This window comes from Phoxinus phoxinus (assembly GCF_949152265.1).
Source record: "Phoxinus phoxinus genome assembly, chromosome: 13".
Classification (NCBI taxonomy): Eukaryota; Metazoa; Chordata; class Actinopteri; order Cypriniformes; family Leuciscidae; genus Phoxinus; species Phoxinus phoxinus.
Window position 1 is genome coordinate 29,914,477 of NC_136888.1, and position 23,090 is coordinate 29,937,566.

The 23,090-nt window shown below is 39.6% G+C and overlaps 1 protein-coding gene across 3 annotated transcripts; it reads right to left on the bottom strand.

The window, feature by feature from the left end:
* Positions 1 to 1,658: 1,658 nt before the first annotated feature.
* On the bottom strand, positions 1,659 to 23,012 carry LOC307009068 (calpain-1 catalytic subunit-like). Of its 3 annotated transcripts, XR_013799951.1 has the most exons (14): positions 22,889 to 23,012; positions 13,513 to 13,761; positions 13,288 to 13,360; positions 12,318 to 12,436; positions 12,063 to 12,196; positions 11,761 to 11,935; positions 10,575 to 10,649; positions 9,812 to 9,897; positions 9,586 to 9,660; positions 8,347 to 8,507; positions 6,803 to 6,973; positions 6,107 to 6,315; positions 5,931 to 6,020; positions 1,659 to 3,668 (listed from the first exon to the last, which is right to left on the bottom strand). XR_013799951.1 is itself a non-coding variant. In XM_079632472.1 (13 exons), the coding sequence occupies exons 2-13, from the start codon at positions 13,738 to 13,740 to the stop codon at positions 5,996 to 5,998; spliced, it is 1,539 nt and encodes a 512-aa protein (XP_079488598.1). In that variant the 5' UTR covers positions 13,741 to 13,761; positions 22,889 to 23,012; the 3' UTR covers positions 5,911 to 5,995. The 3 variants fall into 3 exon arrangements, 1 of the variants encoding a protein (XP_079488598.1); XR_013799952.1 differs by lacking the exon at positions 1,659 to 3,668 and having other exon boundaries at positions 4,232 to 6,020; XM_079632472.1 differs by lacking the exon at positions 1,659 to 3,668 and having other exon boundaries at positions 5,911 to 6,020; positions 6,795 to 6,973.
* Positions 23,013 to 23,090: the final 78 nt, after the last annotated feature.

Consider the following 23,090-nt stretch of genomic DNA (forward strand, 5'->3'; position numbering starts at 1 on the left):
ACCCTATAGCTGCAAAAACCTAAATTGGGTCAGGCCAATCACGTTGTATATAGAGTAGGCGGGGGCGGGCTTAACATATGACGACAGAGTTGCGACGGCTGCCACTTGAAAACAAAGAATGGCGGCTGCGGATGGAGAACAGCGGTCTTTCGAATCGGCTTTGGCCGCGACTCTGGAGGGAGTTAAGTTTTTCTTTAAGAAAAGAGCAAAGAACGGCACTTAAGTCATTCTTAAAAAAAGGAAGAAGTGTTAGGAGTTTTGCTGGACCGGATCTTTGCCGCTCTGACTACGTCACCTTCTTCGTTGCTCTGGTTGGTTGTAGCGCTATCCTATTGCGTGCAGAGGGATTTTGAGAGACAACCGTTTATCCCGCCCCTCGGATTAAGCCGCGTCTATGGAGAGTTGCCAGACTAAACATCTTGATGCAAGTCTGGCTTGCCAGGCTAGCAGGGTGCATTATCCTGCTGAAAGAGGCCAATGCCATCAGGGAACACCACTGTCATGAAGGGGTGTAGCCTATGTGGTCTGCAACAATGTTTAGGTAGGTGGTATGTGTCAAGTAACCTCCACATGAATGCCAGGAACCCAAGATTTCCCAGTAGAACATTGCATAACACTGGTTCCTTCGGCTTCCCTTCTTCCCATAGCTGCCATCTGCCGGCATGCCAGTCACTCAGTTCTTATCGCATGCACATTTTTCCTGCTTCCAACACATGAAATTCAAGAACGGATTTTATTTGCTGCCTAATATATCCCACCCCTTGATATGTGCCATTGTAACAATATAATCAATATTATTAATTTCACCTCTCAGTGGTTTTAATGTTGTGGCTATGTGTAGGTAGATGCAAGTTTTTCCTAGTATTATTGATGTAAGAAGAAAAGTGATTTTTCTAATTGCAAAATTAGCACCAGAAATAATACAAAGAACTTAGGAATGTTTTTTCCACACACAAGATACTGTCAAAAGATCAGCCAGGAAAATATTGAGCAGCTAATTTGTTAGCAGTTAAAAATAGACATATATTTCCCAGACGTTGAAAGGGAGCAGGTCAAGTTGCTGTTTAAGCCAGCTAACATTCATTTTGGCTCATCACCAAAATATGTATAAGCTAGCCTTGCTTGAGCAACCAGTTTTAATATACAGAATGTTTTTTTCCCCCAGTGATCTGAAACAGTTCACAGGTAATTGAAATATGGAATATGGGTAAAAACAGGTGTTATGCCACAGACAGGACAATGTATTTGCAAGACTTTAATTGTAAGGCTATGGACAACAACTACAACCAAATTGACACTTATCTTTTGTGAGCATTTTCTTTTGAACAGCCCTGCAGGTTGCATGGTTTTCATCTACATTTATGCATTTGCAAACACTTTTTTCAGTTCATGCATTCCCTGAATCAAACTCCTTGAAATTGAGGGCCATGTGCTACTGTTTGAGCTAAAGAAACTTAAGCTTCACGGACACATTTTTCAAATACGATCCTCTGAATTCATGTCATATGCATTTCCTCAACGGACGGTTAATAATTACACTAGACCTTGTTGCCATCACTCTAAGAAAGCTGGATGCCAGATTTCTATTTTTTACTTATTTGGTTTCATTAAATTATAAATTCTATCACCATTTTCAGAAAGAAGCTGGCAATTAATTTCTGAAGATTTACTGATTTATTGCATATATCCTGTTTCTTTGAAGAACAATATTAAAGAAATATGGGAGCTTTTTCATGCATTTATACATTCCATATTATCCATGTCTACAGCAGTATACATTAATACGAATAAGAATTATTAAATGCACTCGCTTATATTGTCACACTGTGGTTTCCTCAGGGACTGAAGACTCCGATTATAGATATAAACTCAATTTCTAATAATACTGGAACAAGCTGACAAGCAAGGAAAACACACATAAACACAACAGCGATGGACCGTTTACACTTGGCATTAACATGCGATCACCATGATCCGATCAAGCAGATCGGATCATTAGCCAATCAGGACACCGTGCGTTTACATTTGTTCATATTAAGTAGCCTCTGTATCTGGATAACCGATCGAATTTCGGTTTCCTGCATAATATTTTAATAAGGGCTGTAGCACGACACCAATAAGAGTAAAGAGAATACAAATTAAGCAATGTCCCAATTGCTTTCACTCACTCACTTTACTTTGCTGTGTAATCTCAATTACGTGTTAAATCAAATTACGTTTTTTGAATGAAGGAATATTTTCAGAGTTGATCATACAAAAATAACTGGGTTGATGTTAAACAAGTCGAATCATCGGGGTTTAAGGTTATAGCATGCAATGACTATATTAACAGAAATGGGAGATTAATAAACATGCTGAAACAATAAAAAAAATCTACATTTAAAACATAAAAAAATAAAATGTTTATTCCCATTATTCCTCTGGCAAAGCAGAGCATGCTCTTCATTAAGATCTCATGCCTCACAGCTGTGATTGTACAGGCGATCACCTCTTCAGATAATGTTGCACAATTAAAATGAAAAATGACACACACAGTATCATGCAAGTCTAAATAAACTGTTTTAAATATTGACGTTTATTGTAAGGTTCGAATAAATTTAATTTATTGTCTAAACTGCGTCTGGCCATTATTTTCTGACAGCACGTGGGGAGACTGGGCGAAGATTTATATGACGTCCACCTGTGAATGCAGACACGATGGCTGGATTGCGTTTACATTACACTGAGATCCGATCACAATGCGTCCTCGACTAACGTTACCTCCGAAACTGGACATGCTGATCGGATAACATTCCGATCAGAAGCGCGTTTACACTTGTCTTTTCAATGTGTGTGTGGACAACATCCAGATACAGGTCGCATGTTAATGCCAAGTGTAAACGCAGCCAAAGACTTAAAGAAAGGGAAACAAACTAGATCATTAATCATACACAGCTGAGACAAATTAACTCATAATGATAGTAACCACAGAAACAAAGGAGTGGTCGGAAAAGAACAAAGGAAAACAGGAACCAATCAAAACACAAACTGAAACTCCAAACATGCACTGACTTGTGACAGAAATCAAGCCACACTTTCATTCATCTGTTTTTACAGCTTTTCCATTCAAGTCTTAGGCCCCGTTTACACGTACATGATTATTTTGAAAAACGGAGACATTTCCCTTCGGTTGTGCCCCTCGTTTACACGCAAACGGAGAATTCGCCTCTGAAACCGATTCTTTCTAAAAACTCCGGCCAGAGTGGAGATTTTGGAAAACTTTGTTTGCACGTTTGCATGTAAACTGACTATTTTCGGGATTCTGATTGGCTAACGTGGGCTTGAGCTTCTCGTTACACTGCCACCTACAGGTTTGGCATGCTCTAGACGGCATATACACGGGTTCGTGTAATGAACACTTTTCAGAAAACTGACAAGTGTGAACGATGTTATTTTTGAAAACGGAGAGGGGTGAAATATTATACCTTAATACAGACAAATAAAAAATAATAAAAAACTAGCAACAACTACTGTTGTAGTTCACCCACCTAACAGATGACACATTTACTTGACAATTTAAAAACAGTGTGTAGACAAATAAAGGTAAAACAATTTCTTGGTTGGAATAGAATAATTCATAAAAACTAATACATTTCAAATTTTTCTTGAATTAACAATTGTAAGGAAAACTAGAACGTACATTTCCAGAAGAAAATGTGAATGGTGCTTGCAGTGGCAAAACTCACCACTCGGTTGCTAGAGTGTGGTACATGATTGCATACGAGCCAACAACCATGTCTGTACGATGTTCTGCTGCTGAGATATGGCTTATTCATGTTTTGGGTTGGTTGCTAGGGTGTTCTGGGTGGTTACTAGGGTGTTTTGGGTGGTTGCTAGGCAGTTGCTAGGGTGTTCTAGGTGGTTACTAGGCAGTTGCTAGGGTGTTCTGGGTGGTTGCTAGGCGGTTGCTAGGGTGTTCTGGGTGGTTGCTAGGCAGTTGCTAGGGTGTTCTGGGTGGTTGCTAGGGAGTTCTGAGGTATTTTGGGTGGTTGCTAGGGTGTTGCTAGGGAGTTCTAAGGTATTTTGGGTGGTTGCTACGGTGTTACTAGGGAGTTCTGAGGTATTTTGGGTGGTTGCTAGGGAGTTATGAGGTATTTTGGGTGGTTGCTATGGTGTTGCTAGGGAGTTCTAAGGTATTTTGGGTGGTTGCTAGGGTGTTATGGGTGGTTCCTAGGGTGTTTTAAGGTGTTTTGGGTGGTTGCTATGGTGTTGCTAGGGAGTTCTAAGGTATTTTGGGTAGTTGCTAGGGTGTTGCTAGGGAGTTCTAAGGTATTTTGAGTGGTTGTGTTATTAAACGAGTGCATTATAATGAGTGCACGAGGCCTGCGGCCTCGTGCCTATAGCCTATGGTTGCTTGGGTGCTGTAACTGGTTGCTATGGTGTTACTAGGTGGTTGGTAGTTTTCACAGATGGTTACTATGGGGTTAGGGCTAAGGTTAGGCACGAGGCCTGCGGCCTCGTGCCTACGAGTGAGTTTTTATAGAGTATTTAAAATCTCTATTAAACGAGTGCATTATAATGAGTGCACGAGGCCTGCGGCCTCGTGCCTATAGCTTATGGTTGCTAGGGTGCTGTAACTGGTTGCTATGGTGTGGCTATGAAGATTTTAGGCCATTACTTATTGGCTGCTGGATAATATAAATCCTCTGAGGGAGAGAGAGGGGGAGACATGCAGGGGTGTCAGGCCCTTTGTGTCTGTGTGTGTGAAAAATGACAGTTGGGATTTGAATTTCTGAAAATTCCGCAATGTTAAGTCAATGGGACTTTTTTGGCCGCTTTTTCGTCCGCTGTGCGAACATCGTACACCCGATCGCTTAGAAAAGATATAGCACACCTCTCCTCAATGAGCCGGTCGTTTTGACACCTCACTCAGGGGTCTGTGACAAACGGTGCGGGGCGAGTTTCGCGCCAAACTTTTGTGTGGAATAATAATAAGAAGAAAAACTAGAACGTACATTTCCAGAAGAAAATGTGAATGGTGCTTGCAGTGGCAAAACACGACCCGGTTGCTTGAGTGTGGTACATGATTGCATACGAGCCAACAACCATGTCTGTACGATGTTCTGCTGCTGAGATATGGCTTATTCATGTTGTTCGGGTCGTTGCTAGGGTGTTCTGAGTGGTTGCTAGGGTGTATTGGGTGGTTGCTAGGCGGTTGCTAGGGTGTTCTGGGTGGTTGCTAGGCAGTTGCTAGGGTGTTCTGGGTGGTTGCTAGGCGGTTGCTAGGGTGTATTGGGTGGTTGCTAGGCGGTTGCTAGGGTGTTCTGGGTGGTTGCTAGGCGGTTGCTAGGGTGTTCTGGGTGGTTGCTAGGCGGTTGCTAGGCAGTTGCTAGGGTGTTCTGGTTGGTTGCTAGGGCACCACAGATGGTAACTATGGGGTTAGGGCTAAGGCCTGTGGCCTCGTGCCTATAGCCTATGGTTGCTAGGGTGCTGTAACTGGTTGCTATGGTGTGGCTATGAAGATTTTAGGCCATTACTTATTGGCTGCTGGATAATATAAATCCTCTGAGGGAGAGAGAGGGGGAGACATGCAGGGGTGTCAGGCCCTTTGTGTCTGTGTGTGTGAAAAATGACAGTTGGGATTTGAATTTCTGAAAATTCCGCAATGTTAAGTCAATGGGACTTTTTGGGCCGCTTTTTCGTCCGCTGTGCGAACATCGTACACCCGATCGCTTAGAAAAGATATAGCACACCTCTCCTCAATGAGCCGGTCGTTTTGACACCTCACTCAGGGGTCTGTGACAAACGGTGCGGGGCGAGTTACGCGCCGAACTTTTGTGTGGAAGAATAATAAGTATGCAAGATAACACTAATGTTGCTTTGCCTATAGGCAAGCACCATTAATAAGTATGCAAGAGAACACTAATGTTGCTTTGCCTATAGGCAAGCACCATTAATAAGCATAAAGACAGCAGACAAAGGGTTTACCTCACTCTCATCAAGACATGTCTCCATTCTACTCGGAAGTCTCCTGAATAAGTCTGTTGGAAAGAGAAGAACTTTAGATCTCAGAGCTGTAATCTATTCAGGCTTTTTTCAGGTTTATTTCTAATGCTTCATAACTTACTCAAAGTGTGTCTCATTCTTTGAGAAAATAGACAAGACGAAGGATGCGGTTTCACCAGGATTCTCGGTGCACGGTACAATGAGGTACTCTCCCGGCTCCAGCCTGAAGAATTTCATTACCTCTCTGAGCCACACTAAACCATCAGTCTGTGCCACAGGCTCGCTCTCAATGAAGAACTCGGATGAAAACCTCCCACTCTGACTTCTCATCTAAAAGAGAATAATAAAATGTGTCTTTGGTTAAAAAAAGGACTGAATCTCTTCATAAAAGGACAATATGAGTATAATATTTGTATAAATGTTTCACTTGCCTCTAATGGTATCTGTAAAAGGGGGAAAAAATTAAAGCAGCGATCATGACAAGGATATTGCAGATAATGCATAAAACACTACATGTCATTGAAAGTGCAGAGATCATTACAACTGTCGAAAAGCAGCTGAAGACACATTTATTCAGCAAGCACTGCACAATCTTAAACCAAGGCACACACAAAATCCTCCTTTTCTTTGCATTTCACCTCTGCTCTAGCTTGTTTATTAGTCTAGCGTTCTAATAAACCAGGAATTGTGCAGAATGTGCACTATGAATATTGATGGCTTTGTGACAAATTGCTCCCATTGTCACTTACAAAAGCAAAAGCATCTGTTAAATGCACAAATTACACACATAAATATGCATAGCTCCATTCGTCAATACTGACCTCAAAGACATAGAAGCCAATATCCAAATTAGTTTGGCTATTCCTGTTTTTCTTCTCATGGTTCTGCATGAGCGACACCAGTGTGTTTTCAGGGCGCTGCCCACTAGCACATTCCTCGTTGAGCTCATCAATTGTCACCCGGAACTGAGGGTTTGTCCAGAAGGTCTCTGTAATACATTAAAAGAAGATTTGTACATTAATGCATTCTCTATGCATTATTTTGAAGTATGTTTGTATCTGTCGGTCTTATACATTTCACAGACCACATCGCTAGCACTGCCCGGTCATGCAGATTTGCCTTGTACAACATCAGAAGGATCAGGCCCTTCCTATCAGAGCATGCTACACAACTGCTTGTTCAGGCGCTTGTTCTTTTCAGACTGGACTATTGTAATGCTCTCCTGGCTGGTCTCCCAGCTTGCACTGTCAAACCTCTGCAACTGATCCAGAATGCTGCAGCCAGAGTGGTCTTCAACGAGCCGAAGAGAGCACACGTCACTCCTCTCCTCACGAAATTGCACTGGTTGCCGCTCGCATCAAATTCAAGTCACTGACGTTTGCCTACAGAACAACCACTGGCACTGCTCCCCTGTACCTGAACTCATTAATTCAGACTTATGTGCCATCCAGAAACTTACGCTCTGCAAGTGAGCGGCGTCTGGTGGTGCCATCTCAAAGAGGCACGTCCTTCACCAGGACGGTTCCCTGCTGGAGAAATGATCTGCCTAACTCAGCCAGAGCTGCTGAATCTGTAGCCATCTTTAAGAAACTGCTGAAGACGTATCTTTTTCGGCAGCACTTGAGCACTTGATCCAGTACTACTAACACTAACACTTTCTTATCTATTCTATTTAAAAAAAAAAAATTTGCGTTGGATTGTACTGTGAAGGGTTATAGCACTTACATACTGTTGTCCTACTGCTAGTTTAATTGCTTCTATTGTTTCTCATTTGTAAGTCGCTTTGGATAAAAGCGTCTGCTAAATGAATAAATGTAATGTAAATGTATACAAGCCTTATAAACTGTAATCTTGCCATGCTGGAATTGATTGATATGCTACGGCTTTGTGTGGACCTGGTTAGTACCAAGTTGGACCCCGTTTGCCTTCAGAACGGCCTTAAATCTTTGTGGCACAGATTCAACAAAGTTATGGATACATTCCTCAGAGATTTTGAGATTTTCCTTAGAGATTGACATGAGAGCATCACAGTTGCTGCAGATTTGTTGGCTGCACATCCATGATGCAAATCTCCCGGATATTTTCTCTTTTTCAGATCATTCTCTGTAAACTCTTCTTCTGAAATATTTCTGAAATACTCAGACCAGCCCGTCTGGCACCAACAACCATGCCACGTTCAAGTCACCTAAATCTCCATTCTTCCCTATTCTGATGCTTAGCAGATCGTCTTGAGACCATTTCTACATGGCTAAATGCATTGATTTCTTGCCATGTGTTTGGCTGATTATATTTGCATTGAACAAGCAGTTGCACAGGTGTACCCAATAAGATGGCATATTTACATATTTAGAATAATAATACCTGTCTCAATTATGTCACCACCTGCTGTAGACCCAGCATTCCATCTGCCAAAATGCCGTATTGAGGTCCAGTGACATTCAGAGGAACCATCCAGAAAATCAGGACAGCTACAACAAATATCTATGCTTTCAAAAATTGTGGTGAAGTCCTCCATTGACATCCTGCCATTAAAAAAAAAGTGTTTAATTAATCAGCCAAAAAGCGATGCATTACATATATAAAGAAGTCATTTGCAGTTTTTGAATTGAGGGAGAGCTGACAGGGGTCCTGGACACTATGGGCCCTATTTTAACGATCTGAAACGCAAGGGTCAAAGCGCAAGTAACTTTGTGGGCAGGTCCCAGCGCTTTTGCTATTATACCGGCGGGATAAATGACTCTTGCGCCCGACGCAAATCTAAAATGGGTTGGTCTGAAGTAGCTTCATTATTCATAGGTGTGGTTTGGGCGTAACGTGAAATAGACCAATCAGAGCGTCCTCTCATATTCCCTTTAAGAGCAGGCGCGCTTGTTCTAACGCGGATTGCTATTATAACGGCGGATTTGCAAGGCGCACGCCAGGAGCGATTCACAGCCGAGGAGACCGACGTTCTCGTCAGGGCCGTAAAACACAGAGAAGTGACATTGGGGATGATAGGAGAAACCCACCCAAATTAGCTTCGGTTAAAAAGGCGTATAATTTGGGTAAATGTGTAATATAATCTAGATTTATGTATGTTTTCACATCTTCACGGACACAACAATTATTTTACTTGTGTGTTAATATTTTTCCTTGTAATAATGTATGATTTGCAAAAATGAAAACTGTTGCGTCTGTTCATATCAGATAATCAGAGTGTATGTGCGTTGTTCATACGCTACATTATGGCCAAGCATGCGCCCTTAAAATACATATGACTAACGCGCAACGCGCCTCTGTCTTTAGACTGCATTTTTCCTGGTCAGTGGCGCAATTGTTTTCTAAAACTGGAAAATAGCACCAAGGGACGTTTGCGCCGGAACACGCCTCCTCTTTTCGCCGAACCGCCCCCGCGAGCGCAAGTTCATTCCCTAATTTACCGACGTGCGTCTGTGGAGGGAAAAGTCCGCTGTGCGCGGGTGCAAAATAGGAATGATACATGCGTCGGTGTACAAAGTCAATTGCGCTGGGTGCAAGATAGGGCCCCAAAAGTTAATGGACATGAACTTTATGTCTTCCAAAAAGTGTGACGGTGGGTGTCCTCAACATGGTCATGCTCACCAGAACTCCCCGTTATTTAAGACTTCATGGCAAATTTTGCGGACCTCTTCACAAACTGTGTCCCACAAAGGTGATCTGTAAAATTTATAACCAAACACGGGTGCTATGTTATATCATGAAGCAAATACAAAGAAAATAACTTGATATGCCCAAGTGATGACATGTAGAAGCAAAGTACAACTTTCTGCCAAGTTTGAATTGAAGCTGTTACTGTAACGGTTCTTACCCGTCACTCCAGTCTCCTCGCCACTCTTCTTCACCCCATGGGTTTAACAATCTCACCAGATTAACTGTATTTTCATCACTTGTTACCTGTTGTACAAAGCCAGGAATCAATGTCAGTTTAAAATGATTTATTAAAGTAAAAGAGCATTAAATTTATTAAAATAGGAGAAAGATAGCTAAACACTAGGGCCAGTAAAACAACAAAAACTTTGATTAATTTTCACACAGTTCACACATACATAGCTCAAAGAATTGTAAAGCAAACTAAAATGGCATGATTGCTTTAGTTTTTTACTTCATGTTTACATTTGTTATCGTTTGGTGTAGGATAGGGTTTAGGTACATTATTTTCAAATGTGATAAGAGTATTAACCTTTTTTTAGCACCCCTCCCTGGATATTTAATTTCCAGACTGCTGCAATACATACAATAGCTGGCATAATAAAAAGCCAGATTCAGATAAAAATGAACATGCTTTCAGCGACAATCACTGTACATTTTACTTGAATATAATGTTGCTGAAAATGTTGCCACAGGCATGATTTCCAACTATACAACGGTATAAACATTTTTTTTTTTTTGTAAAGCCTGATATATATTTTGTCACTCTGTTAATCTATTATATATATATATATATATATATATATATATGTATTGTATACGTATAATGTAAAAATGTTTCTGAATCTCAATTGCAGTGAGAAATATTCCCTTATCAAAACTCTGAGACAGACTGAAATGGTCAGATGCTTGTGCAGTCTCACCTCAAAAACTCCTGTCACGGTGTAAGCATGTAGCGCAACTATGCCACAAAGTATCTCGTTTTCTTCAGGTGTTGTCTATTGTTACACACACACACACACACACACACATTACATAATAGTACATAGCTGATCACGAACAGTATATAATTAATGAAAGAACTGTTTTATATTAATTCTATGAAGTTACTTGAGAACAATTCTATAGGCAGTTTTAAAATAAAAAATGTTTGTGACATAAATATAACATATACTCAATGATCTACCAATATTATTTTGTATTACTATTATATAATGAATTTAATTAATTGGTTGCAGGGAAAAATATATGAACCCTCTGGTTTTACCTGGACTTTTGCAACAATTAGTCAATTTTATTTATGTCATAATGCACAAATGCAGCCTGCTTTTGCCTTTATTTGCCAGGTAAAAAAAGACAGGAAGCAACAGGACAGGAGAGAGAACTCAAACTCAAGTCGCCTGTTGCATTACATGTTGGAGCACTGCAGACAAGGCTATGGCTCTGCTTTATTTACTGCCCTCTATTTTATTGGTTTTAAGTTTGTTTGTCAGACCCAATTGCTCTTTTTTATGTTATATGCAACATGTATGTTTTTAACACTATGATCATTTTTATTGAATTTATGACACTCCTTGGAAAGACCTAACAAATATATTATATGTGCAAACAATAGTTGTTAACAAAATTATGAAGCAGTGTTGGGCAAGCTACTTGGAACATGTAGTGAGCTAAGCTAGCAGTTACTGACAAAGATCTGACAAATTCCATGAAATTCCACGTTAAATTCCATTTTTATGCCTGGATTCCGCGATTCCATCCGTGTTTTCCGCATCGCGGGAATGAAATCATATGGCCCTATGGTTGCCAACCGCCGTAAAACACGAAGAAGAAGAAGTCACCGTCACTTACTGATTCAGCATCAGTGATATTTAGCAGTTGTATTTCCAATTTGATCTTGAGCTTTAGAAATTCTTGGGAAAATGTAGTGCTACCGCAGTAGTTGATCAAAAAAAAAAAGAGCTTTGCTACTGAAAAGCTATTTGATTCAGAAAATAGCGATGCTACCACCACGCTACTGAGAAGTGTAGTTTGTAGCGATGATACTGCCCAACACTGTTATGAAGTGGATGAATTATTGGATCCAGGATTTGGTGATTTCTTTCTTACCGCTGTATTAGAGCCGCAACCTATAAGCGTTTTTGACGTAAATGCACATTCCATGATTTTCCACAAATCAGCAGGAGCTGTATTCAGTTGATAATACATATGTGTCCCACCAGTGAAGTCCATCAGGGCCTCAGATATGAAACCAGCGTTCAAGTCAGCATAGGACCCGCACACCCTGGAAAGACAGTTTATTTGACTTCACTACTAAACATACAGTAAACAAATTATGTAAATCATTTTTAACAACGCAAATATATTAAGGTTGACATGCAAGATAATGAAAAGGACAGAATGATACCCACTTTGCGTATGCTTTCTCCAGTAAGGCAGGCCAAAATTCATTAGACGTTTTTGAACACACAAAAAGTAGTTCGTCATCAATAGTTGGAAGTTGGTCATCAATAACAACATCAATCCATTTCCCAAATCGCCAAAACTGTAAGATATATTACAAACAGTGAAAACTAAAATAGAAACAAAATGCAAACAGGGGAAATATGACCCAAGAAATTATAATGTAAACAAATTATAAAAAACTGAACAGGTATTGTAGTCACCCTGAAGTGAAATATCCCAGCATAATCCTTGGTGAATGATTGTTCAGCTGGCATGACCTGTTTCATGATATCCTTCTCAAAAGTCAGAGCCCCAATTGAAGCCAAAAACCAACAGTTTCCTAAATAAATAATTAATAATAGTAAAATATCTGCATTTTTTTTCCCATATGGAAAGTTTAATGGTTCATAAAAGTTATCAACATTTGGGTTTCGTTAGGACAGTATTTATAGTGTGCCATATAAAACTTTAACGGCCAATTGAAAAATATTGGTACAGTAAAATTGACTAAAATTTCATATTTCACAATATAGCAAATAGATGCACTTCCATACTATCATATACTTCATAGTAAAATGACAAAGACAGACAAAGGAAATAGCACAAGCACATAACAGTTTCTTGTGAACATGCGAAAGTCTGTAGATGTTTTTTTTTTTTTTTGCGAAGTTCCCTTTAGGAGCTCTGTAGAAATATGTACCAATTGTGTCAAACATGATTTTCATATAATGATGCATATTATTAGACAAGTTTCACATCATTTTCACAGGACCAGATTGAAGACTCTGATTATAGATTTAAACTCAAACTTTAATTAATAGTACTTTGGCACAAGCAGGGAAAACACACAATCTCAACAGGTATCGGACAAAGACTGAAAGAAAGGGTGCATCTTAAATAGCAAACAGAAATTAGATAATCATACACAGCTGAGACAAATTAACTCATAATGATAGTAACCATAGAAACGAAGGAGTGGCGGGAAAAGAACAAAGGAAAACAGGAACTAATCAAAACACAAACTGAAAGTCCAAACATGCACTGACACGTGACAATCACATTGTGGATGATACCAGTTTAATTGTTATGATGAGACCTGAGTTGATATTGAGTGGAGAACAACAATGGCCCAGGAAACATTGTATAGTAGACATAGCATATGATACCAGTATGCGAATAACTCAAACTTACCTAATACACTCCCCTGTGCATAGTCAAACCTGGACACGCCGTCTACAATTAAATTAGGGTCTGACACCAATTCCTGATAAGAGAAAATTAAATGCAGTTCTTTCAATACCAAACCACGGACACATAAAATTAAGAGATTAGTTGTAATTTCGGGCAAAACTGTGAAAGCCATTATGGCAGAAGTTATCAAATATTTATAGAGAGAATTCTGTATGGTTTACATACGGATGGCCGCTTCCACACAACTTGAGACATATCCACCACAGGCTCATCATCAAACAAGCCAATGGAGCTGTTGTCTGGAGGGAACAACTCATCGTTGTATAGTGTGTTTTCAGTGAGACAGTTCTGGTGAAGCTCCTGGTAGTTCTGATCCAAGAAGTTCAAAGGACTGGTAGGAGAATTCACATCATCTTCATTTGGGTTGTGCTGGCACCCATCTGGGGGAGGCATTTTTCACTCAGAATCCTTTTGCTGCATGACAAACAAATACAAACACAGTTTGTACAGTGTGCACTACCTCATTTATGCATTGGCACAATAGTATCAGTAATGTTTATTAGCATGGGTACACATGGCTACAGTTCTTTACAAGGTCAAAATAAACTAAAGAGCCCTTACAAAGGGAATGTACTTGTCTCCGCCTATAACTGGTGTGTGGGGGTCGCATTGGCACTATATCACTGTGGCTGCCGGCCATCGCATCATCCAGATGGATTAACAAGATTGTAAAGCTCTGTGGCTGCACACTGGTGGTGGGTGAGGAGCTCTTTTGGGTGTACAACAGCACATAATAAAAGTGCTATAGAAATGCTTCCTTCCTTCCTTCCTTCCTTCCTTCCTTCCTTCCTTTCTTCCTTCCTTTCTTCCTTCCTTGCTTACACTAAATGCAAAGGAATTTATGTTCACATCTAATTGCCTCTGCCAAAAAAAAAAAAAAAAAATTGGATTGAAAGCAAAACTAGACCTGTCTGAAATTCTAGACATTAGCAGATGTCTACGCCAAAGTCCATTGCAGCAAAAGTTTTGGCCGCATGACAAAGCATCTCTTTTGCAAACTCTTGTGTTTTTCCTCTCTGATGCAACACCCCTATTAAAAATTCATGTTGCATTGATGGGCATGGCATAGGCCAAAGGCATAGTTCACTGGCATAGTTTTTTTTAACAAATAATATACAGGTGCTGTTCATAAAATTAGAATATCATCAAAAAGTTGATTTATTTCAAGAATTCAACTTAACAGGTGAAACTAATATATTATATAGACTCATTACATGCAAAGTGAGATATTTCAAGCCTTTATTTGTTATAATTTTGATGATTATGGCATACAGTTTATGAAACCCACGAAATCAAAATCACAGAAAATTAGAATATTACATGAACTCACACAGTAATTACAGTAATACCATGGTCATTGAACCAGGTTTTGGTTCTTTTGGCAGTGTGGGCAGGTGCAAATCCTGCTGGAAAATGAAGGAAGCATGAAGTGCTCTGAAAATGTCCTGGTAGACAGCTGCGTTGACTCTGGATTTAAAGGAGCATTTCACCCGTGGGAACATTAATCTTTATTGAAAGTGGGTCATACATGTAGTCGAAATGTAAAATAATTTTCGAATTTGATGCCTTCTTGACCGAGAAAAGACAGAAAGTAACTTTAGGGGGCGTTTGTATGAAAGACAACAACTCCCACAATGCACCACATTGCAAAGGTCCGCAAGCCACTTCCACTAATCCAGAACGGCGCGTATGAGGTATCCGTCTATCAGAGAAATCACTCTTCCGTCTACAAAGCTAGCTAACCACCAGAGCTTGAAATTAATTTCACACAAACATTAAAGTTAGTTGGCGAACTCATTAGTGAATTACTCCTTGTTTGTATTTCTTTCGAAATAGTGAATTATTGCATGGTACCGGGATGTTCAGTCAGAACATATGCGGTGCGGAACTATGATGGTTCATAACACAAACATCCGTGTCCTCGTTTGATTCAGAGATTTCGTCCAGGAGAAATTGGCATCGTTGAAATTCTTTGCAGCAGACGGACTCTATCTCTGTGAACGTATGCGGCGCACAGGCACCACCAGTCCGCCCCAGCTCGAGCCAGTCCGGGCTTCTCGTCCGCGACAGGCAGGTCTTCTGCCCCGGCTGCACTCTGCAGAAGCCGCCGGCGCCTCCTGTTCCTCCATCAGCCTCAGCTGCTCTTTGCAATATTGCGGCTCGTACAGATAGCCACGAACATCTGTTTCGAGCAACAGACTTTCAAAACCCTCTTCTTCCATATCATGTGTAGTTCCTTCAGCCATTCTCGTAAATTCCCATCTGACTCCATAAGCGCTTGTTAGCTTAGCTTGATAGCTTCCAAACAAGATGGCGGATATTTATTTTAGTTTCTGTAAGTTTAGCTAGTGTTTGTAATCTCATACACTATTCAATGAAATGTGACTTCCTGCTTATAATGACGCAAAATTACCATTTATACGTCATTATAAGCAGGAAGTGAAACACTTAAATCCTTATTTCTCCCATCTCAGGGAAAAATAAAGGAAAAAAACATGATAATATATGACTGGTTTTCTAACAATACAAAGCTTAATGCAAGTGGGTGAAGTGTCCCTTTAATAAAGCACAGTGGACCAAAGTCCTCTTTTCTGATGAGAGCAAATTTTGCATCTCATTTGGAAATCAAGGTCCCAGAGTCTGGAGGAAGAATGGAGAGGCACACAATCCAAGATGCTTGAAGTCCAGTGTGAAGTTTCCACAGTCTGTGTTGGTTTGGGGAGCCATGTCATCGGCTGGAGTTGCAAATGAGATGGAAAATTTGCTCTCATCAGAAAAGAGGACTTTGGTCCACTGTGCTTTATTAAATAATGCAATTATCTAGAGCAATGGGGAAAAAAGGTTCGTCTTTAGACGAACAGAGTTTTAGATGAGCATTGTAAACTGCTATAGTGAATGGTAAATTTAAATGTTGAGCAAGCAAGGTCATGGGCTGCAGATGCGACATGAACCAATCAGCTTGTGCCAAGTAGTTAACACTGTAAATATCACCAGCTTGTGTTAAAGGGTCATGAAACCCAGAACCAAATATTCTGAGATTTTAACAGAGGTATGAACACCATTGAAGACAATATTAGCATCTGTTAGATTTAATAGGGGGGAAATGGTTAAATCTTGGAAAAGCTATTTTCATCTTCCGGGTTTAAAATCTTCATCGGCTGTGACGTGGCAGAGCACTTGTAGTGCTTTGAGTCGGTGTCTCAATTATTAATGAGACCGAGTTTCATATCCTATGAGAAGCACTGTCTCTTAATTATTCATGACACCACGTGGATCATTCCAATGACAGACATGTCAAACTGTGATATCGCGTAAAAGATGAGAAAGCCAATCACGGGACGCAAGTGTTTGTTTTTGTGGTGTAAAAGTTCCAGTGCGTTGCAAACTATCAACTATGTGTGTGCAAGCAAGCATTTTTATCGAGAGAGCTTCAAGAACTGGAGAATGGTGGACTTCGGTCCCAAGTCCCGATGACTTTTCTATCCCGCAGAGGTGTGTGTGTGTGTGATATAACCCTGACCGTTTTATTTGCCACATTTCGATGTCACTGTCCATCTTTATTATGGGGTTCAGGCTAGGGCTGTCAATTTTGTGAAAAAATCCTTTTCGATTTTCAAGACATAAGTGTTCATTGAATCGATTGTAAAATCGATTTTCCATGTCTAAAGACGTTTCCATTTTCAACGCCAAATATAGGCCAATCCACGGACAACTAACAGGCATTAGGACGAACGTAAAGAGGGCGCTTGAGACGCACAATATTTCTGATGATTTATTGGCATGAAATTTTGTGTACAATTACAAACAGGAGTGTAATATTCTCGAAAAGCAGAGTGGACTGCCATAACATCAACGAGCTGGACGCGCTCTGAGAGAAAGCGCCTTTCAGACAGGGCACGGCATTCGCGGCGCTATGAGACCCATTCATTTCAAAGCCGCGGTCAAAGTTCAATAGCGCAAATCGCGTTGTATCTGAAGCGCAACGCTGAACCTAGTTCCGCGCATTCTGCGTCCTGAAAGCCGTTAAAATCGATTCCCTATTTTCATTTTCGAAACTTGTGTTGGTTGGTCCGATCGATTGTGCAATCGATTTTCGAACAAAAAGTGACAGCCCTAGTTCAGGCAGCGGGTGCGTAGATCGGAAGGTTTTGTTTTTTAAGCGGAAAATTTATTATTTTCAAATATAGTCTTATGCATTTATAGTGTGTATATAAACAAATATATATTTTATAATGGCATTATAATTATACATGTACATTAATGTGTTTTTGAATAGAATAACAATTACTGTAGGCTAATATATGTAGCAGGCCATTCAGTTAGGGTGTCAGTGTGTTGCATTAAACTTTGCCAGCTATAAAAAATCTAGCATTTCCTCACGTTTTACCACAGATTTTTAGTGACAGTCGATATGCACGGGCCACTGGCCGATGACAGTTATCTCCCCCTCCCCTCCCCTCTCCCCTGCCGTGCCACACCACACCCACTCCTCTCCCTTATTCTCACAGCCATCCACGCCCATTTAAGTTGCATTTTTCAAAAAGATTGTGAGCTAGACTTGAGAAGAAAGAGAACCCATCAGCCTGTACCATCTTTTCATGACAGAACTAGGCATAACTGCAAGTTTATTTAACATTGTCTTTATCTAAAAATAACATAGCAGCAGGAACGGGTTAAGGGGATAGTTCACCCAAAACTTTTGTCATCATTAACTCACCCTTATGTTGTTCCAGACCTGTATGAGTTTCTTTCCTCTGTTGATATTTTGAAGAAGAAATTTGGAAGAATGTTGGTACCAGACAATTGACAGTAGCCACTGACTTCTTCCATAGTATTTTTTTTACTACTACAATCGAAGCTACAGTCAACAGTTTACCATCATTCTTCAAGATATCAACAGAAGAAAGAAACTCGGTTTGGAACAACATAAGGGTGAGTCAATTATGACGATATTTTCATTTTTGGGTGAACTGTCCTGTTAAGGTATTGCAGTGCCCCAGAACACACCATTACACAGGCGTGGGAACTGGTGGCTGGGAGGAGATGATCACTGTGCAACTGAAGAAGGGGAGGGGGCATCTTAGCCCATTGTGCTGCCTCTATTTGAAAATATTTATACAGCCCTGCATGGTAGACCTGGCATGGTGCCCCTGCTGAGCACATGCCCAAATGCAATTATGATTAATCCTTTAGACCTTTAGACGACTGACATCAAAGTACTTTTCTGATGAAAATAATGTTTCTGTGACATTATTATGGTCATATTGAACACTTACAATTGAATTACTTCCATTTTTCATGATCTGACACAAAGGGTGGTGTTACGTCATTATGTTACATCTAAGTGTGTGGCTTTGGTATTCTTTGTAGTTTTTCTTTCCTTCGTATTGTTTTCTGCCGCTCTCCGTTTTTTACTTTCTCTTTCGCAGGTGACGTGCTGATTGGTTCGTCTCTGCTGTCAATCATCTGAGAGGAGGGTTTAGCGTGCTGATGTCAGACGACGAAATCCAATCATATCGTTACCGGAAGCCCGGGAAACTATAAAAGGACACGCGAACACACTAGAGGAAGCTGCCCTTTGTGTGTGAACTTAACTTGCGATTGTGCGCTTGGTATTTTCTTTTATGCTTGTTTTGTTTTTTTGTTTGATTTTGTTTTGGGTTATAACTTATCAAGCTGTGTTAGAGTGTTTTGATTATCATGTGAAACCAAATTACTTTGCCATCCTATTTCCTTTATTATTGAATATTTGAGAGCGGTAAAGCTGTGTTTGGGTGGATAGAGAAAAAGGGGATAAGTAAGTTATGTCACGTGATGTACATCGTGCACACTTATGGCGCTTTTCCACTACACAGTACCAGCTTGCCTCTTGTACCGGTACCTGCTTCCAGGTACTTTTTTTCGTATCACCTTCGGCAAGGTTCTGAGCGAGCCGAGGCGATACTAAAATGTGACGTGAAACACGGCAGACTGCTGATTGGTCAGAGAGAATCGTCACTATTCACTGCGTCATCATTGCACGCGCCAGACGGAGTATCCTGAATAACCCCGACATTTTTAAATAGTTTGGCCAGAGATTGCGTGATATACCCATTACTAATATTATGTAAAACAGCATACACTCGATTTCCTCCATTGTCCTGTGTGTGTGGGTAGTGGGTGTGTGTCGCGTCGCTATGACGACCAGGTACTATTGTGGAGGTACAATCTGCAATGGAAAACGGAGCAAAAAGCGAGCCGAGGCGAGTCGAGTTGAGCTGGTACTGGTAATGGAAAAGTGCCATTAGTTCTGATTTATTATTTTTAGATACACTAGGCTTAGGGGCATGTGCCATTTGCTGTAATTTTGGTTTTGATAGGTAGAGTAGGGAAGTATACAACCTCCCAGGCAAAAAGCCTCAAGTTAAAAATCCTTTATTGAATATGGCTTAGGTCCTTTTAAAATACACTAGCCAACATGTTTCGACCAAACTGTGGTCTTCTTCAGGGCAAAGTGACACGGAGAATGAGAGTGACACCAAATTATAAGTTAAGTCCAACCCATAATCCGAAAATTCAATTAACCTAATAAGGCCTAATACAATCAATTAACCCAATAAGACAATCAGGTCTACAAACAAGTCTTTCCTCAACCGCCTTTGTATTCTTACAGAAGGGCCCGACTCTTCGAGATAAGTTGGTACAAAGTTGGCCTAAGAGACCTATTGGGTTATACCGTTGTATGAACTGCCCCCATTGTAATATCATTCCCTCAAAAACTTTTGTGGATTTTAAATCTAATAGAACATTCAAGATAAAAGATTTTATAAACTGTAACACTACATTTATTATTTACTGTTTATTTTGCCCATGTAAGAATGTGTTTTATGTAGGTTGCACTAAAAGACGTCTACGTGATCGTTTGGCAGAGCATAAATATGCTATTCGTATCAGTAGCTCCGAGTATCAGATGGCCCAACACTTTTTACATGTGCACAACAAGAATGATTCCCTACTAAAAATAGAGGTATTGGAGCATGCGAGACCTTTGGATAGAGCTGGTGAGGATCCGTAGAGTCAACCAGCGTGAGTAATTTTGGATCCATCAGCTGGATGTGCTTCGTTGTCCAGGTCTGAACGAGGACATAGAGTTTAAGTGTTTTTTATGATATGGTTTCTTTGCCCGTATGCTGGTTTTGCCTTGTACTTATTTTTTTTGTTTATGTTCAATACATGATATTTATCTTTTCTTCTCCAGATAACCTACATTGAGGGAGATTTCTTTGGAGATATGCTTCTTTGTTATTTTCACTTGCTGTGTTGTTCATTATGTTGGTTCCCCTATCCTGTAGACCTGATTGTCTTATTGGGTTCATTGATTGTATTAGGCCTTATTAGGTTTGAATTTAATTTTCTTGGATTATGGGTGTGACTTAACTTATAATTTGGTGTCACTCTCATTCTGTCTCACTTCGCCCTGAAGAAGACCACTGTTTGGTCGAAACATGTTGACTCGTGTATTTTAAAACAACCTAAGCCATATTCAATAAAGGCTTTTTAACTTTATCTTTCTCCTCATTTATAATTTCACTGAGTGCCTGGGACCTGTTCTTCGTGTCTTTAAATCCTTAATTAGCTCTAAACTTTGCATAATTTAATCCTTATTGGTGCAACTCACCCAAAATGTCAGTATCTCAAGAGGAAACACTGCCCCAAACAGAGGTTTCATAAGAAGCAAACAGAATAGAGAGGACTTGAGGTTTCGGCCTGTGATTTACAGAATAGCAAAATCATTTGTATGTTTTTACAGTCATTATTCCGCAGCATTAGTCTGTTCTCTGTAGTCCTTTAGGGGGGAATGCTGAGTCTATGACGGTGCAGAATCCCTGAGGGTGCACTGAGCTCTGGCTCCGGTATTCAAACACGCATCAAGACATGTAGGGCTATTAGGGGAGCAACTCTGGCCAAACTTAGTGTTGGGCAATGATTAGTGATATAGAAAACACATCTTGATGCAAAACGTTGCAAATGTTGTTTTGTAAATATTATTTTTCTCATTACACCACATTGCCATAACAATAACATGTCTCCATAAATAGGGAACAGTGGGTAAAGTTGCCATAAGGTGGAAACTATCAAGTTTAAAACCAATGGGGAGACAGCTGTTCTTTAAACTGAAGCGACTGAAAATACGAAACACACAACTTAGGCTGCATAATGATTAATCGCAACTAATCGTTTGCAGAATAAAAGTTTTTGTTTACATCATATATGTGTGAGTACTGTGTATAATAATTATGTATATATAATTACACAAACATGCATGTATAATTTTAAGAAAAAAATCTATATTAAGTATTTATAATTATATATAATATAAATTATATTTAAATATAAAAATGTGTATAAACATATACATATTTTTTAAATATATACATGCATGTGTGTGTATTTATAAAAACATAATTATTTTACACAGTACACACACATATATGATGTAAACAAAAACTTTTATTCTGCAAACGATTAGTTGCGATTAATCGTTATGCAGCCCTACACACAACATGATGAGTGCTGGCATACTGAGAGAAATATTAAGTGCTGCTGAGTAAAACAAAACAAAAAGTAGGCCTAGTTTAAAAGAAGATGGGAATTGGTTAAAGTATTACTCTTGTGTTGACAAATTAATCTTTTGTAAAACTTTTGATAACACTTCACAATAAGGTTCATTAGCTAACATTAGTTAATTTATTATCTAACATGAACTAACAATGAGCAATACATTAGTTACAGTATTTATTCGTCTTGGTTAATGTTAGTTAATAAAAATACAGCCGTTCATTGTTTGTTCATGTTAGTTCACAGTGCATTAACTAATGTTAACAAATACAACCTTTGATTTGAATAATGTATTAGTATATTGAAATTATTAACTAAGATTAATACATGCTGAAGAAGTATTGTTCATTCTTAGTTCATGTTGTTAACTAAGGTAACGTTAGTTAGCCAAACTAATATTAACTACTGAACCTATTGTTAAGTGTAACATAACACCTACCAAAACTGGTCGGTTCAGCAAAAATCACAGGCTAAATGTTTTGAATGTTTGAATTTCAACAAAGGTGACACATTTTAATATTTATTTACCTATAGTTTTCTATAACCATAAAATGTAATTTCGTAAAAAATATTCACGTTGTTGTTGTTGTTGTTGTTTTTGGAGGTTCAAGCTAAAAAAATCTAAGTAGCCTATAGGCTAGGCTACACTTAAATTGAACTGACTTTTTTATATATATTGAATTTTAATAATAACAAAACAGTTTACACACAAGAGTACATATAAAGTATGGGTAAATTGAACTGACATGACGACACTAAACGGAAAAATACACCGCTCGTTATTACAACTCTGAATATCCATCAAACTAACGGATAAAATACTAGCATGATAACTTCCAAGCAATAAAACACTCCCTCAACTAATATTGACTTCACCGTTCACTTTATATGTCTCATTTCTGTAGCCTACTCTTGTGAACAGCTCTGTAAACACATGGCCTACCTGTCTCTTTCTCAGGCTCGCGGTGCTGCTATCTCCGATGTGAAACAGCGCACTGACTGACCGTGACTGTCAGTGTGTGAGTGTGACCAGCAGGACCTGAGCAGGACGGGTGCACGGGTCCGCTCGTTTTAACGGGGATTACGTAATGACGTCACTATAAAATTAGCGCTTCAAAACGTCGAAATGTAATAAAAATCAAAAA